General features: G+C 45.5%; 1 protein-coding gene across 40 annotated transcripts in view; it reads right to left on the bottom strand.

The window, feature by feature from the left end:
* RTEL1 (regulator of telomere elongation helicase 1) overlaps positions 1-13,520 on the bottom strand; it is a 120,305-nt gene that overhangs the window by 75,643 nt on the left and 31,142 nt on the right. For 38 of the 40 annotated variants that reach the window (XR_005227839.2, XR_005227840.1, XR_005227841.1 and 35 more), the window contains 3 exons: positions 11,277-11,358; positions 6,900-7,032; positions 5,440-5,553 (listed from right to left, as the gene is read on the bottom strand). Coding sequence is in view for 37 of the 40 variants with exons in the window: in XM_043527143.1 (XP_043383078.1) it covers positions 5,440-5,553; positions 6,900-7,032; positions 11,277-11,358 (329 nt within the window). In the remaining 3 variants the exon portion in view is untranslated. The remainder of the gene's footprint in view (positions 1-5,439; positions 5,554-6,899; positions 7,033-11,276; positions 11,359-13,520) is intronic. The other 2 variants (XM_043527159.1, XM_037915538.2) reach the window with 1 other exon arrangement.

The following is a 13,520-nucleotide window of genomic DNA, read 5'->3' as shown; positions in this document are numbered from 1 at the left end:
TAGTCTCCCTGTTTTTTGGGGAGCCCTTGGAAGCCCTCTCTCTCATGCTGGTTAGCAGCATCCACAACAAGAGTCAGGGGATGGGAGTATAAATGTTCGAACCCTCTGGAGGGCATGAAATAACACCTCTCATTGCGCTTGGCAGTGGGTGGCAAGGAAGCTGGGGTCTGCCACAGTGTCTTGGTGGTGTCCACAATGGTTTTAATAAGTGGAAGGGCAATACATGAAGGTCTTGAGGGTGCAAGGATGTCCACCATAGAATCAGCCTCCTCAACTACCTCCTCGGCCTTAATGCCCAGACCCTGAGCGGCCCTGCACAGCAACTGCTGCAGCACCTTGTTGTCCTCAGGCACCAGGGCTACGGCTGTACCCATCAATGCTTCATCCGGTGACGAAGAGGAGAAAGCTTTTACAATGAGCGGATGCTCCCTGCCATCCGCCCCCAGGAGGTCCCGAGACTCTTGGGGCAATGTTGGTGCTAGTGGTGTGCCAGACGGTGCCAGAGCTGCAGACGCTGGACCAAGAATCATAGAATATCACGGTTGGAAGGGACCCCAGAAGGTCATCTAGTCCAACCCCCTGCTCGAAGCAGGACCAAGTCCCAGTTAAATCATCCCAGCCAGGGCTTTGTCAAGCCTGACCTTAAAAACCTCTAAGGAAGGAGATTCTACCACTTCCCTAGGTAACGCATTCCAGTGTTTCACCACCCTCCTAGTGAAAAAGTTTTTCCTAATATCCAACCTAAACCTCCCCCACTGCAACTTGAGACCATTACTCCTTGTCCTGTCATCTCCTACCACTGAGAATAGTCTAGAACCGTCCTCTTTGGAACCACCTCTCAGGTAGTTGAAAGCAGCTATCAAATCCCCCCTCATTCTTCTTTTCTGCAGACTAAACAATCCAAGTTCCCTCAGCCTCTCCTCATAAGTCATGTGTTCCAGACCCCTAATCATTTTTGTTGCCCTTCGCTGGACTCTCTCCAATTTTTCCACAACCTTCTTGTAGTGTGGGGCCCAAAACTGGACACAGTACTCCAGATGAGGCCTCACCAATGTGGAATAGAGGGGAACGATCACGTCCCTCAATCTGCTGGCAATGCCCCTACTTATACATCCCAAAATGCCATTGGCCTTCTTGGCAACGAGGGCACACTGTTGACTCATATCCAGCTTCTTGTCCACTGTCACCCCTAGGTCCTTTTCCGCAGAACTGCTGCCTAGCCATTCGGTCCCTAGTCTGAAGCGGTGCATTGGATTCTTCCGTCCTAAGTGCAGGGCCCTGCACTTATCCTTGTTGAACCTCATCAGATTTCTTTTGGCCCAATCCTCCAATTTGTCTAGGTCCCTCTGTATCCTATCCCTACCTGTCACCATATCTACCACTCCTCCTAGTTTAGTATCATCCGCAAATTTGCTGAGAGTGCAATCCACACCATCCTCCAGATCATTTATGAAGATATTGAACAAAACCGGCCTCAGGACCGACCCTTGGGGCACTCCACTTGATACCGGCTGCCATCTAGACATGGAGCCATTGATCACTACCTGTTGAGCCCGACAATCTAGCCACCTTATAGTGCATTCATCCAGCCCATACTTCTTTAACTTGCTGACAAGAATACTGTGGGAGACCGTGTCAAAAGTTTTGCTAAAGTCAAGAAACAATACATCCACTGCTTTCCCTTCATCCACAGAACCAGTAATCTCATCATAGAAGGCGATTAGATTAGTCAGGCATGACCTTCCCTTGGTGAATCCATGCTGACTGTTCCTGATCACTTTCCTCTCGTGTAAGTGCTTCAGGATTGATTCCTTGAGGATCTGCTCCAAGATTTTTCCGGGGACTGAGGTGAGGCTGACTGGCCTGTAGTTCCCAGGATCCTCCTCCTTCCCTTTTTTAAAGACGGGCACTACATTAGCCTTTTTCCAGTAGTCCGGGACTTCCCCCGATCGCCATGAGTTTTCAAAGATAATGGCCAATGGCTCTGCAATCACAGCCGCCAACTCCTTTAGCACTCTCGGATGCAACACATCCGGCCCCATGGACTTGTGCATTTCCAGCTTTTCTAAATAGTCCCTAACCACTTCTTTCTCCACAGAGGGCTGGCCACCTACTCCCCATGCTGTGTTGCCCAGCGCAGCAGTCTGGGAGCTGACCTTGTTCGTGAAGACAGAGGCAAAAAAAGCATTGAGTACATTAGCTTTTTCCACATCCTCTGTCACTGGGTTGCCTCCTTCATTCAGTAAGGGGCCCACACTTTCCTTGGCTTTCTTCCTGTTGCCAACATACCTGAAGAAACCCTTCTTGTTACTCTTAACATCTCTTGCTAGCTGCAGCTCCAGGTGCGATTTGGCCCTCCTGATTTCATTCCTACATGCCCGAGCAACATTTTTATACTCTTCCCTGGACATCTGTCCAATCTTCCACATCTTGTAAGCTTCTTTTTTATGTTTAAGATCTGCAAGGATTTCACTGTTAAGCCAAGCTGGTCGCCTGCCATATTTACTATTCTTTCGACACATCGGGATGGTTCGTTCCTGTAACCTCAATAGGGATTCTTTGAAATACAGCCAGCTCTCCTGGACTCCTTTCCCCCTCATGTTATTCCCCCAGGGGATCCTACCCATCAGTTCCCTGAGGGAGTCGAAGACTGTTTTCCTGAAGTCCAGGGTCCATATTCTGCTGCTTCCCTTTCTTCCCTGTGTCAGGATCCTGAACTCGACCAACTCATGGTCACTGCCTCCCAGATTCCCATCCACTTTTGCTTCCCCTACTAATTCTTCCCGGTTTGTGAGCAGCAGGTCAAGAAAAGCTCTCCCCCTAGTTGGCTCCTCCAGCACTTGCACCAGGAAATTGTTGGCGCCATCATCAGTATGATGGGAAGAACCGTCGATGGAGCCAGTGCTGATCTGCTCGCAGGTGCCGATGAAGGCGGAGGGCCCGTCGCCGACATCAGCACTGGGGCAGTCAGTGTCTGCGTCATAGCCGACGTCGACAACAGTGCCAGTGTGGAAGATGGGCGCAAGGACGCTGCCAAGGTTGGTGCTGCTGTCAGAGGCGTTGCGCTTTGGGCACGCACCGAGGGCAGATGCGTAGCCGATGGCGGGACAATGGTGGCTGAGGCCACAGAAGAAGTTGCGGAGCGGTGACCTTGGGTTCCTCCCTGTACTTGGTGAAAGGCCCAGGGGGTCCAGAAGGGCCACTGAGGTGGGTTCTGCCACTGCGGAGGCCACGCCTGGGGCTCCCTCCTGTCTCTCACGGACCTCTATCTGTGGCTCCTGCTTCTCCTGGAGCAATAGGAGTCGGACTCTGACTCCGAGGTCTCCAAGACTGAAGACCATGGGGGAGCCGAGCCTCGGTGCCTTAAGCATCAAGAGCTTGGGGAGCGGGTAGGCTCTCTGTCTGAGTGAGCTGGCGGCGAGGGGCATGGAGAGGGGGAGCACCTCAAAATCATAGCCAGCTTCCCTCTTGACTGTATCGCGGGATGGGTCCGCCACTGCTGAAGGTTCTTTTCTCCTGGGGAGGGCGAGAACAGCGCCCTAAGGTGCAGGGGGTCCCGAGCGGCTTAGTAAGCTTCTGGCATTGAAGGGAGCTATAGCTGCGACCTCACTTGGGCAGGAGTCGACATGGCCTCAGCAGGGGATCCGGAGCTGTGGCCCATCTGGGGTCTCACGTCTCTGGATTTAGCCGGAGGAGTGCAGCTGTCCGTCTTCTTTTTCTTCTGAGGCACCGGTGAGTGGGATCGCTGCCTGCTTTCAGCTGGGCCTCATGAGGTGCCTGTTGGTGCTGAGCGTCTTGGGATGAGTCCTTTCTCGGTGCTGAGCTTGACGACGGTGCCAGGGCATTCCGCGTCAAGGACAAAGCGTTGGGAGCCAGGTCCCCTGAGCCCGGGTCAGAGTGGGGGCATAGGGCTGCCTCCACGAGGATCACCTTAAGCTGTTGTTCCCTTTCTTTAAGAGTTCTAGGGCAGAACTCGTGGCAGATCTTACAGCGTCCTTTTGGTGGACCTCCCCTAAGAACCATGATGAATGTGGATCGCTCTTCGGCATGCACTTCGCACAGGCCACACAGTTTTTAAACCCTGGGGACCGTGACATAATATGGCTCCAGGTAGGTGTGCAGGGGAAATCTATTAAGAACTCTAATACTAAGAAGACACTAAGGTAACTATATATGAGTACAGAATGCGCTTGCTAAGCAAGGGCTAAGGAAAGTTCCAGCCAACGGTCACTGGCAGTAAGAAGGAACTGAAGGGGTGGCGGGTCGGCAGGGCTCTATATTGAGCGCCATGAAGGCATGACGCCAGGGGACACCCAGGCCGGCCTGACGGATGCTGCTAAGGGAAAAATCTTCCAGCCATTGTGCATGTGCACACACGTGATTGGAATGGACATGACCAAGCACTCAACGAACTATTTTTACAAGATCTACAAATTCTGATGCTATTACCCTTGAGAAATCGTGGTAATTACATTGTATGCTTCACTTACTCCACACAACACACTGTGGAAAGGGAAAAACTCAGTGGTATCTTACATCAAAATAAACTTAAATGGCAGGCCAACTAAGTTTCTTGGACTAGCAATACACTATCATAGGACTGTATATTGTCACCCATCATTGTAGTATCTGAGTGCCTTCCAGATAAAATCAACAGCAAACTTCATGGACTCTCTGGCACGTCTCATTTTACATGGTAAAAACTCTTCGATGGGTAGTGGTTTTGGTTTACTGAGTATCACTAAAAAGGCTACATCTGCCCTGGTTAAACCCAAACAAAAGCAGTCTTAACCAGGGGAATGTATATATAAAGTTGAACTTAAAATGGATGAAAAATTATCAGGATATAACTGCTTTGAATATTTTCGAAAGGTAATTAAAATACGAAAATATGTATGATGTGCAGAAAAACTTCTCCCTCACCCCAGAAACTTCAAAAGGATTACCTCTTTAAACACCCATTCACAGAGGTGAATATAATGGTGCCAAAACAACTGTGCTACTCTGCTAGGTAAATAACTTTCTTGTAAAGAACTGATAAATACAAAAAGCACTCAAAGCACGAAACTACTTCTTAAAGTTCTACAAACAGGTTTTTAAGCAAAAAATGACATTACAGAATAGAAACAGAACAAAAGGGGGAACCTTAATTTCAGGTCTTCACTGTTCTAGGCAACAGCACTTATGTTTCTTTTTTCCCCAGCATAGAAATTCTCTGCTTTTTTCCAGATTAGCGAAGCACAAACTGAAATGTAGAAGCAGCATAACATTTCTCTATAACCTCACCTTCTGCTGCTTCCTGTTACTAATTAGAAACCTGTTGATCTAAGAAGTGAACTTTGCAGATGACTTTTTCCACAAGCACTCTCCTTTAAACAAAAATCTGATACGCTGATACCCAAGACTTCACAGCAGTATTTAAATGAAAGAGCTGATTACCTTTTTTCATAGGTAGAGCTGAGCAGACCTCCGTCTGGTCCCTTGGGAATTATCCCCACCCAGATCTGCTGTTTATCAATAACATGTGGATTTTCCAAGCAAACGGGGAAAGGGCTGAGGAAACAGGAGAGAGAGATGATCTCTAACATAAGAATGGCCATACTGGGTCAGACCAAAGGTCCATCTAGCCCATTATCCTGTCTTCCAACAGTGGCCAATGCCGGGTGCCCCAGAGGGAATGAACAGAACAGGTAATCATCAAGTGATCCATTCCCTGTCGCCCATTACCAGCTTCTGGCAAACAGAAGCTAGGGACATCATCCCTGCCCAGCCTGGCTAATAGCCATTGATAGACCTATCCTCTATGAATTTATCTAGTTCTTTTTTGAACCCTGTTATAGTCTTGGCCTTTACAACACCCTCTGGTAAAAAGAGTTCCACAGGTTGGCTGTGTGTTGTGTGAAAAAAAACCCAAAACTTCCTTTTGTTTGTTTTAAACCTGCTGCTTATTAATTTCATTTGGTGACCCCTAGTTCTTGTGTTATGAGAAGGAGTAAATAACACTTCCTTATTTACTTTCTCCTCACCAGGCATGATTTTATAGACCTCTATCATATCCCCCCTTAGTCGTCTCTTTTCCAAGCTGAAAAGTCCCAGTCTTATTACTCTCTTCATATGGAAGCCGTTCTATACCCTATTAATTTTTGTTGCCTTTTTCTGAACCTTTTCCAATTCCAATATATCTTTTTTGAGATGGGGCAACCACATCTGCACGCAGTATATAAGATGTGGGTATACCACGGATTTATATAGCGGCAATATGATATTTTCTGTCTCATTATCTATCCCTTTCTTAATGATTCCCAACATTCTGTTAGCTTTTTGGACTGCTGCTGCACATTGAGTGGATGTTTTCAGAGAATTATCCACAATGACTCCAAGATCTCTTTCTTGAGTGGTAACAGCTAATTTAGACCCATCATTTTATATGTATAGTTGGGATTACATTTTCCAACATCCATTACTTTGCATCCTCTTCATACCAGTTCTAAGCCATCACTTCATTTCCAACCCCAAGCATTCAAAAATCATGAGATAAGTCCTGTGAGATTGGTTTAGGGATTGTCTACATTACCCGCTGGATCGACGGGCAGTGATCGATCCAGTAGGGGTCAATTTATCGTGTCTAGTCTAGACACGATAAATTGACCGCCAAGCGCTCTCCCATCGACTCCAGTACTCCACCAGGGTGAGAGGCGCAGGCGGAGTTGACGAGAGAGCGTCAGCCGTCGATTTACCGCAGTGAAGACACCGTGGTAAGTAGATCTAAGTACGTCGACTTCAGCTATGTGAATACTTAGATCGATCCCCACCACCACCCCACCAGTGTAGACCAGGCCTTACAAACAGTAAATAATGCCATCTAATGACTTTATTTGCACACAAAGAAATGAACTTACATCTGCATTTCCATGGTGAAGGAGGAGAGTGGGGAGAGGGTCCCACTAGTGAGAATGATTGTCCGGACTCCCTGACGGACCAGCTCATGCATGCTGTACCCGGGGCTGAAACACCAGTAGCTCAAGATCTTTCCTGTATCAGATAGAAAATAAAACACTAAGAACTGAGATCTGTCTATACAGTGAAAACTATGTGTCTGAGTTGCGCGTGGTGCAAACCAGAGTTTGAGGTTCTATAACTGGAGATGGGAACAAACAACAAAGCCAGAACCTAGAGCTAAGCTGTCATACCTGTTTAGGGATGTCTGGACCTGGGGTTTGTGCTTCAGCTTGTCTCTGAACTTAAGTCTGCCAATTCAAAGCAGGGTTGAAAGGTCAACACCCACCCAAATTTCCGTAGTTTCTAATTTCAACAAGAGACTGTTGTCATCTTCATCAAACACACAGTCTACTAAGGACGATTCTGAAAGCCAGAGAACCAAGGTTGATGGCATCACATCAGGCACCATGTATAGAGAAGTTCCCAGAACTGGCTCAATCCTATGAATCCACGGATCTCTGGGGCATCCCCACAGGCAGCAACAGGAAGAGCCAAGATGTGCACCCCTTCATACATTGATGGAGGGTGTGAGAGCACAGTGTGCTCGGGTATTTTTATACATCCTGGCAACATGATCGAAAAGCATGCAAGATCACTTTTGAATATAATGACCACCACTTTTGAATATAAGGAGTGACTGAAGGAAGGCCTGAGACCGTTGAAGAGCCCATTACACATATCTGAAATTAGGCCCTCCTGGTCCAAAGACAGTAATTGCTACATCTGTAGGGGAGCTAACTGAAAACTTCCAACCCTGATCAAGCTGTGCTTCTCAAGTGAGTCACTCAGTACCCATCATTAGAGGGGGGAAACTTATTTTAAACCTATGTTTTATTCTCTGCACTCCTTCCCACACACAGCCCTTTGGGCAAACACACCCAGGAGATACTGAAATCCTTGGAGATTTATGTTGACTGTGAGCAAACCTCTTCGCTATACACCGAAACTGGTGCATATTAGCATGGTGGAGGCAGTCTCTAATTGGACCTGTATCTGGATAGGTCTGGGGGTCTGCCCACACAAGGTGAGTAGACACACTCACGCAAGGAGCACAGGTAATCCCAGGTGAGGAGGATGCTGAGGGTGAGAGAGGGAGGCTTAGAGAGAGGACACACCCCCTTTCAACTCTTAAGCCCACTCCTGAAACATCCTCTGTCTCTGAACATGCAGGGGGCTTTCAGAGCGTCAATTCCATGGATTCTGGAGGAGCCAGGATTGGACCACAACAGCTACAGCCTGTGGTTCCTCAACTAACTGTGACTTTTTGAGCATAAGGGTAGCCCAAAGCCAGAATTTAGCCCAAGGTGTTGAACTCTTTTTAGTGAGCTGAACCAAGACAGATCCCCATAAAACCAGAGACAAAGCGACACTTTTCAGGCACCTGACAGTACTCCTACAGACTATCCTAACAGGAGCATTACAGCACTTATGTGAGGAAATATTTGCTTTTGGCTATTCTTGCCATCTGTAGGATTTGTATATGTTGTACGTCTACTAACTAGTTTGTCATGAGTAATTTTTTTGTTTTGAAGGAGAGGTAAAGAAAATATTTTGTCCCTGGTAAACTGTGGAAGATTTTCGTGACAATTTTGCAAGGCTGATGTATACAAAACACCCAAACAACGTAAAAAATACAAAACAAAACCAAAACAAATGGCCCAGTTTGCTCTGCTTCCCCTCCCCCGACCCGCACAATGAAGTTTGTTCAGGAGAATTCCCGTAATAGAAAACTAAGATTACACAATATCCGAAGAAAACAAAACATGCAAGTTATAAGAGAACCATGATAACATTTAGAACTGACATCACTAAAGTCAACATTTATTTCATTGAAATACTTAGAAGAGGCAGTCCAAAAACATTAGCTGAAGTGCTATGACTACTGATATTCCTCAAAATAAGTTGTTTTTTGGCCTCAAGATGAATAGTTTTACCTGGAAAAAACAAACAGCCTCCAGTAGTTAAGTGCCAAAATTATGAAACCAGATACCGACAAACAAAACAAGAAACTCTTAATGCATGTCAACACTGGAAATGGAAGTGTAATTTCCATCTCAAGGAAAGATGTGTTAGCACTTATCAAGCCAGTGCACTAAAAATAGTGTAGCTGCTGTGCAGAGAGTGGGGGGACAGGCTAGCTACCCAGAGTACGTTTCCATCTGTGATCTTAGGTACGTACTTGTGCGGCTACCCCTCCCACGGCTCAGGCTACCGAGGCTGCACTTCTAGTTTTAGCTCACTAGTCCTAATCCAGCTAGTGCAGGTATGTTTCCTCAAGCTGGACATTACATTTTCCAATTTCAGCGCAGATGTATCCTTAGAGAGGCCTCCAGACAACCAAATAATTTCCTTCTAGCACTGTGTACCATCTTCTGTAGGAAACTTAAATACAGGGACTCTAACATAACTTCTGAACGTTAATGCTCTAACCAGAGATTGTCAAAAGGTCTGTTTTGTTTGCTCTGATTAACGGATATATATAATTTTTTTTTAAAAGGGAGATTATATCCTCACTAAATCCAACTTGGAGCTGGTTTAGTGGCTTGGGGGAAAGCCTTAAGTTCAGAGAGAAACTTGGCTTCTGAATTCTGTGTTTAGTTCTGCAGCAGGGTTATACTGGAGATGGTGCCAGCTACAAGATATAAGGAGCGGTAGTAACAACAACAGAAGAAAACCCTATTTAATCATGAAAGGCTCAAAATTTACAGTTAAGGCTGAAGCTCCACCATGACAGCACCCAGTTGTGCTTAAGTATGGAGGTCTCACAATAGGGTTACCTCATAGAGCATATTGATACTGTGATGCTGCTAACTGGCATGGCACCTCTAGTAAAATAAGCATGGGAGATTTAATTCCAAAGGGTAATTTTTCTGGCACACTGCAAGAGCCTGATGATAGGGGCTTAGAATGAGACAACCCATTACAGCGCTGCAGCCAGAACTGAAAGGTTTCCACTGAGATAACAACTCAGAACATTTATAGGTACTTTACCCCCGCAATTAAAAACCTGCAGCTAGCCTGTGCCAGCTGACTTGGGCTCCAGCTCAGGGGCTGTTGATAACTGCAGTGTAGACATTGGGGCTTGGGCTGGAGCCCAGACTCTAAGACCCTGTGAGGGTCCCAGAATTCGGGCTGCAGCTCAGTAACATCTACTGTGCAATTAAACAGTCCCTTAGCCCAATTCCATGTCAGCTGGCATGGGCCAGCTGTGGGGTTTTAACTGCAGTGTAGACATATTCTGTATAAACAATAACTTATTCTTAGAAATAGTTTTACATAGAAAGAGGCCAAGGTGTTGCCTTCTATTTGTTATATCAAAAATGTGTCCACTCAGTAAGCTTGCAACCCAGTTCTCTGTGTTTGCGCCCATGCAGACGATGCCCCAGTAATGTGCTTCCATTGCCACTTAGAGACACCACAACTCTACCTGACCTGTTGTTTAATACCAGGCTTTACACAGAAGGACAGTGACTATAATTCAGAACCTTCAAGGCTCATTGAGCAGCAGTTTATGCTACAAAGACAGTTAAAAGACAAATAACTGCACTGGCTTGCAAAGATTCCAAGGAGCCAATTAACCTCACACCTTATTGGCTCCTGAAGTTAAGTCTTACAAAGCTAGTGCTGCAGTCTTAATCAACCTTTTAACAGCAGAAAAGCATGCAACAAGGAAGACTAAAGGCAAGAGCAAAATCTCAGTATTTCCCCCCAACCACCATGGGTACTTTTTCCACTTAGGGCTAGTCAACACAGTTTTGTATGGGTATAATTATTTCAGTAAAGGGGCTGATTTTTTAAAATAGTTATACCTGTTCAACCTCTAGCAAGGACAGTGCTTTATGCCAGTATAGCTTATTCCCTTCCTATAGAGGAACAGGTGTACCGGTATTAAGCACCTCTGAAGTGATTTCACTGTGTTCACACTAGAGGGGTTATATCAATTTAACTGATTTAATACAGTTAAAGCAGTGCAATTTGTGTTCAGGCAAGCCCACAAAGTTCCCTAAGGAGCTACTCTGTTTTGCCTTCCCACCCAGCACAGCCATTTTTACATTCAAGGAAGACTTTGTGGAGCTTCATGCACAGCCCTGAGATGGCACTCCCTAGCCTGCCAGAGAGCTCCCCGTTGAGTGACGTGAGACACTGCAGACTGAAATACCTGCTGTACTAGCATTTTCAACCACTCGGACAGTTTCCAGTATTTATTTTATTTAAGTCAGGGAAGGCCTCGTTAACCGGCTATTGTATTAATCTCCCATCACAGCCCACTCCTGCACCTTCTTTTTTTGTTACTGATGAACTCCACAGGTCTGTCCTCTGGGTTTTTTTCTGATTACTGGTATCCATATGAATGTGCACCTGTGGAAAAAATAGGTACATGACAACATCTTCCCACAGACTGTTGCAGAAATTAGATATCTGCACCCCCATAAGCCTGGGTCCAGCCCTGGATCATTGAGGTTCACCAGCAGTTCTTAGAATGCTTACAGTGTTTGGCATTTGCCTTTCCTCATTTCTCTCCCACCCATCCCCCTCAAAAAAACCACCCAACAAGAACTACAGGAACACACCACCACCCAAATCGCCATTTTGAACCAATTTGTTAGAGCAGGGTTTCCTGGGTTGCATAAAGCAAAGGCAAAGAATACAATTATTTAGTATGGCTCTTGTTACCTCCCATGGGAAAGCAGTGTACAGACTTACAAGGAGAAGATTATTCGAAGGAGATGGTGTATATATGGCAACAAAAATATTAAGTCTCGAGAATAAAATTTCTGAGGTGGAAAGACTGGCTTTTCTTCATTTAAGGTGAAAAGTGACCCTACCTCAGATGATTTCAAAATGATAAAAGCAAAGGAAAAAGCCAAAAGAAAATGTTCACATAGGTAAAGAGATCAAAAACTACAGGGCAACCTAAAAATTAGCAGTTTGGAGTTAAGGAGGAACACCAGTAGAATAATTTCAAATGTGGGGTAAACCCATGGAGTAAACTGTCAGGGAAAGTAATTGATGCTAAAAGTATGAATGACAGACATTCTTTCTGGAGAACGAAAGGATTGAGGGGGGTCTGTTAAAAATGCAAGAAGGTAGAGTTAAGATCAGCCAAAAGAGGGCAGGTTTACTGGGCTAGAATTTCTTCCACAGCCTTACCATTTTAATGTCTACATTTCTCTACCAAAAGGGGTCTGTAGCACAGAATGCAGGTGGGAAAGGGGCCTGGGAGTTGCGTGCTACAATTAGAAAGTGATGCCAGACAACAGGGAGGCTAAGTGTTGATGTCTGCAATCCTCAAAGTCTAAAGAAAGGAGATCTAATGCTTCAAAGGATCAGACCCTTTCCAAAATACCTTCAGAGCATCTGCCAAGATTAAACACACAATTCAATTTACCAAATGCAGCAGGAACCAGGTTTATGCAAACCCCTCATTCAAAAATACCCATTTATCCAAAATTAAGAGGTGTCCTAACATTTGGTATTGCATTGAAAGGTAAGTGTATCCCATCTCTATTTATCAGAACAAATTACATTCTCTTCCTCTTTTGATAGATGGGGTTTTACTGTATTTCGTATGGGAAAAGAAAAATAAATAGTGTAATAGTTAATTCAGTTCTTTGTCACGGGAATCAAGTTTAGCACTTCCCAAACTCTGTGTAGGACAGTTCATTTCAAACCTTTCCATGCACATGTCCAATTCTTTTGGGGGTGGGGGGATCTGACACAGTTTTACTGGTGAAGTATGTCTCTCTCTTGGTAGATAAACATGAAGGAAAAGGAGTGTCCTGTTTTCAAAGCAAATGCACTTTGATGCATGGACTCCCTATGCTGGAATGAAGAGGATGAAATCCACTCTAGGCCTTGTGAATAAAAAGGGTATTCAGAGGACTATAAGTGGGGCTGCAAAACTTGAGCCACCCAAGAGATTAGTGTAGGAATATATTCAGGCCTAGTCTATACTTAAAAGTTAGTTCAACATAGCTATGGCACTCGGGGATGTAAAAAATTCAGATCCCTGAGCACCGCAGCTGTGCTGTCCTAACCCCTGCTTTAGATGCAGCTAGGTTGATGGAAGAATGCTCTTGCTGACCTAGCTACTGCGGCCCAGGGAGGTGGAGTTCCTACGCAATTTAAAAAAACACCCTTCCATCAATGCAGGAAGCATCTACACTATGATGCTACAGCAGCATAGCTATGGTGCTGCAGCTGTGCCGCTGTAGCACCCCTAGCGTAGACCTGGCCTAATTCTCGAACAAAAACATGTGGCATCAAAGTTTTCCCATAACTCACAATTGCAGCATCTTCCTGCTTCCTAGGTTCTTAGGAGAAATTTAAGAGCTAAAAATCAGATGTTCCCTTCTTCCTGGAACTTGAGCAATGGATTCTAATCTCAAGCAGTACTCAAAGACTTGAAATCCCCTTGGCTCCCGCCTGTAGGATTTACACATCCTCATCTCCTGGAATTCAACAACATACTTTGATGTTACCCTGCCCACTCCCACTGATTTCTGCACTATCTGCTCTTG

Source organism: Chelonia mydas, chromosome 13, assembly GCF_015237465.2.
Source record: "Chelonia mydas isolate rCheMyd1 chromosome 13, rCheMyd1.pri.v2, whole genome shotgun sequence".
Taxonomy (NCBI): Eukaryota; Metazoa; Chordata; order Testudines; family Cheloniidae; genus Chelonia; species Chelonia mydas.
The sequence above is the reverse complement of the archived record's forward strand: the minus strand, read 5'-3'. Positions and strand labels throughout refer to the sequence as shown.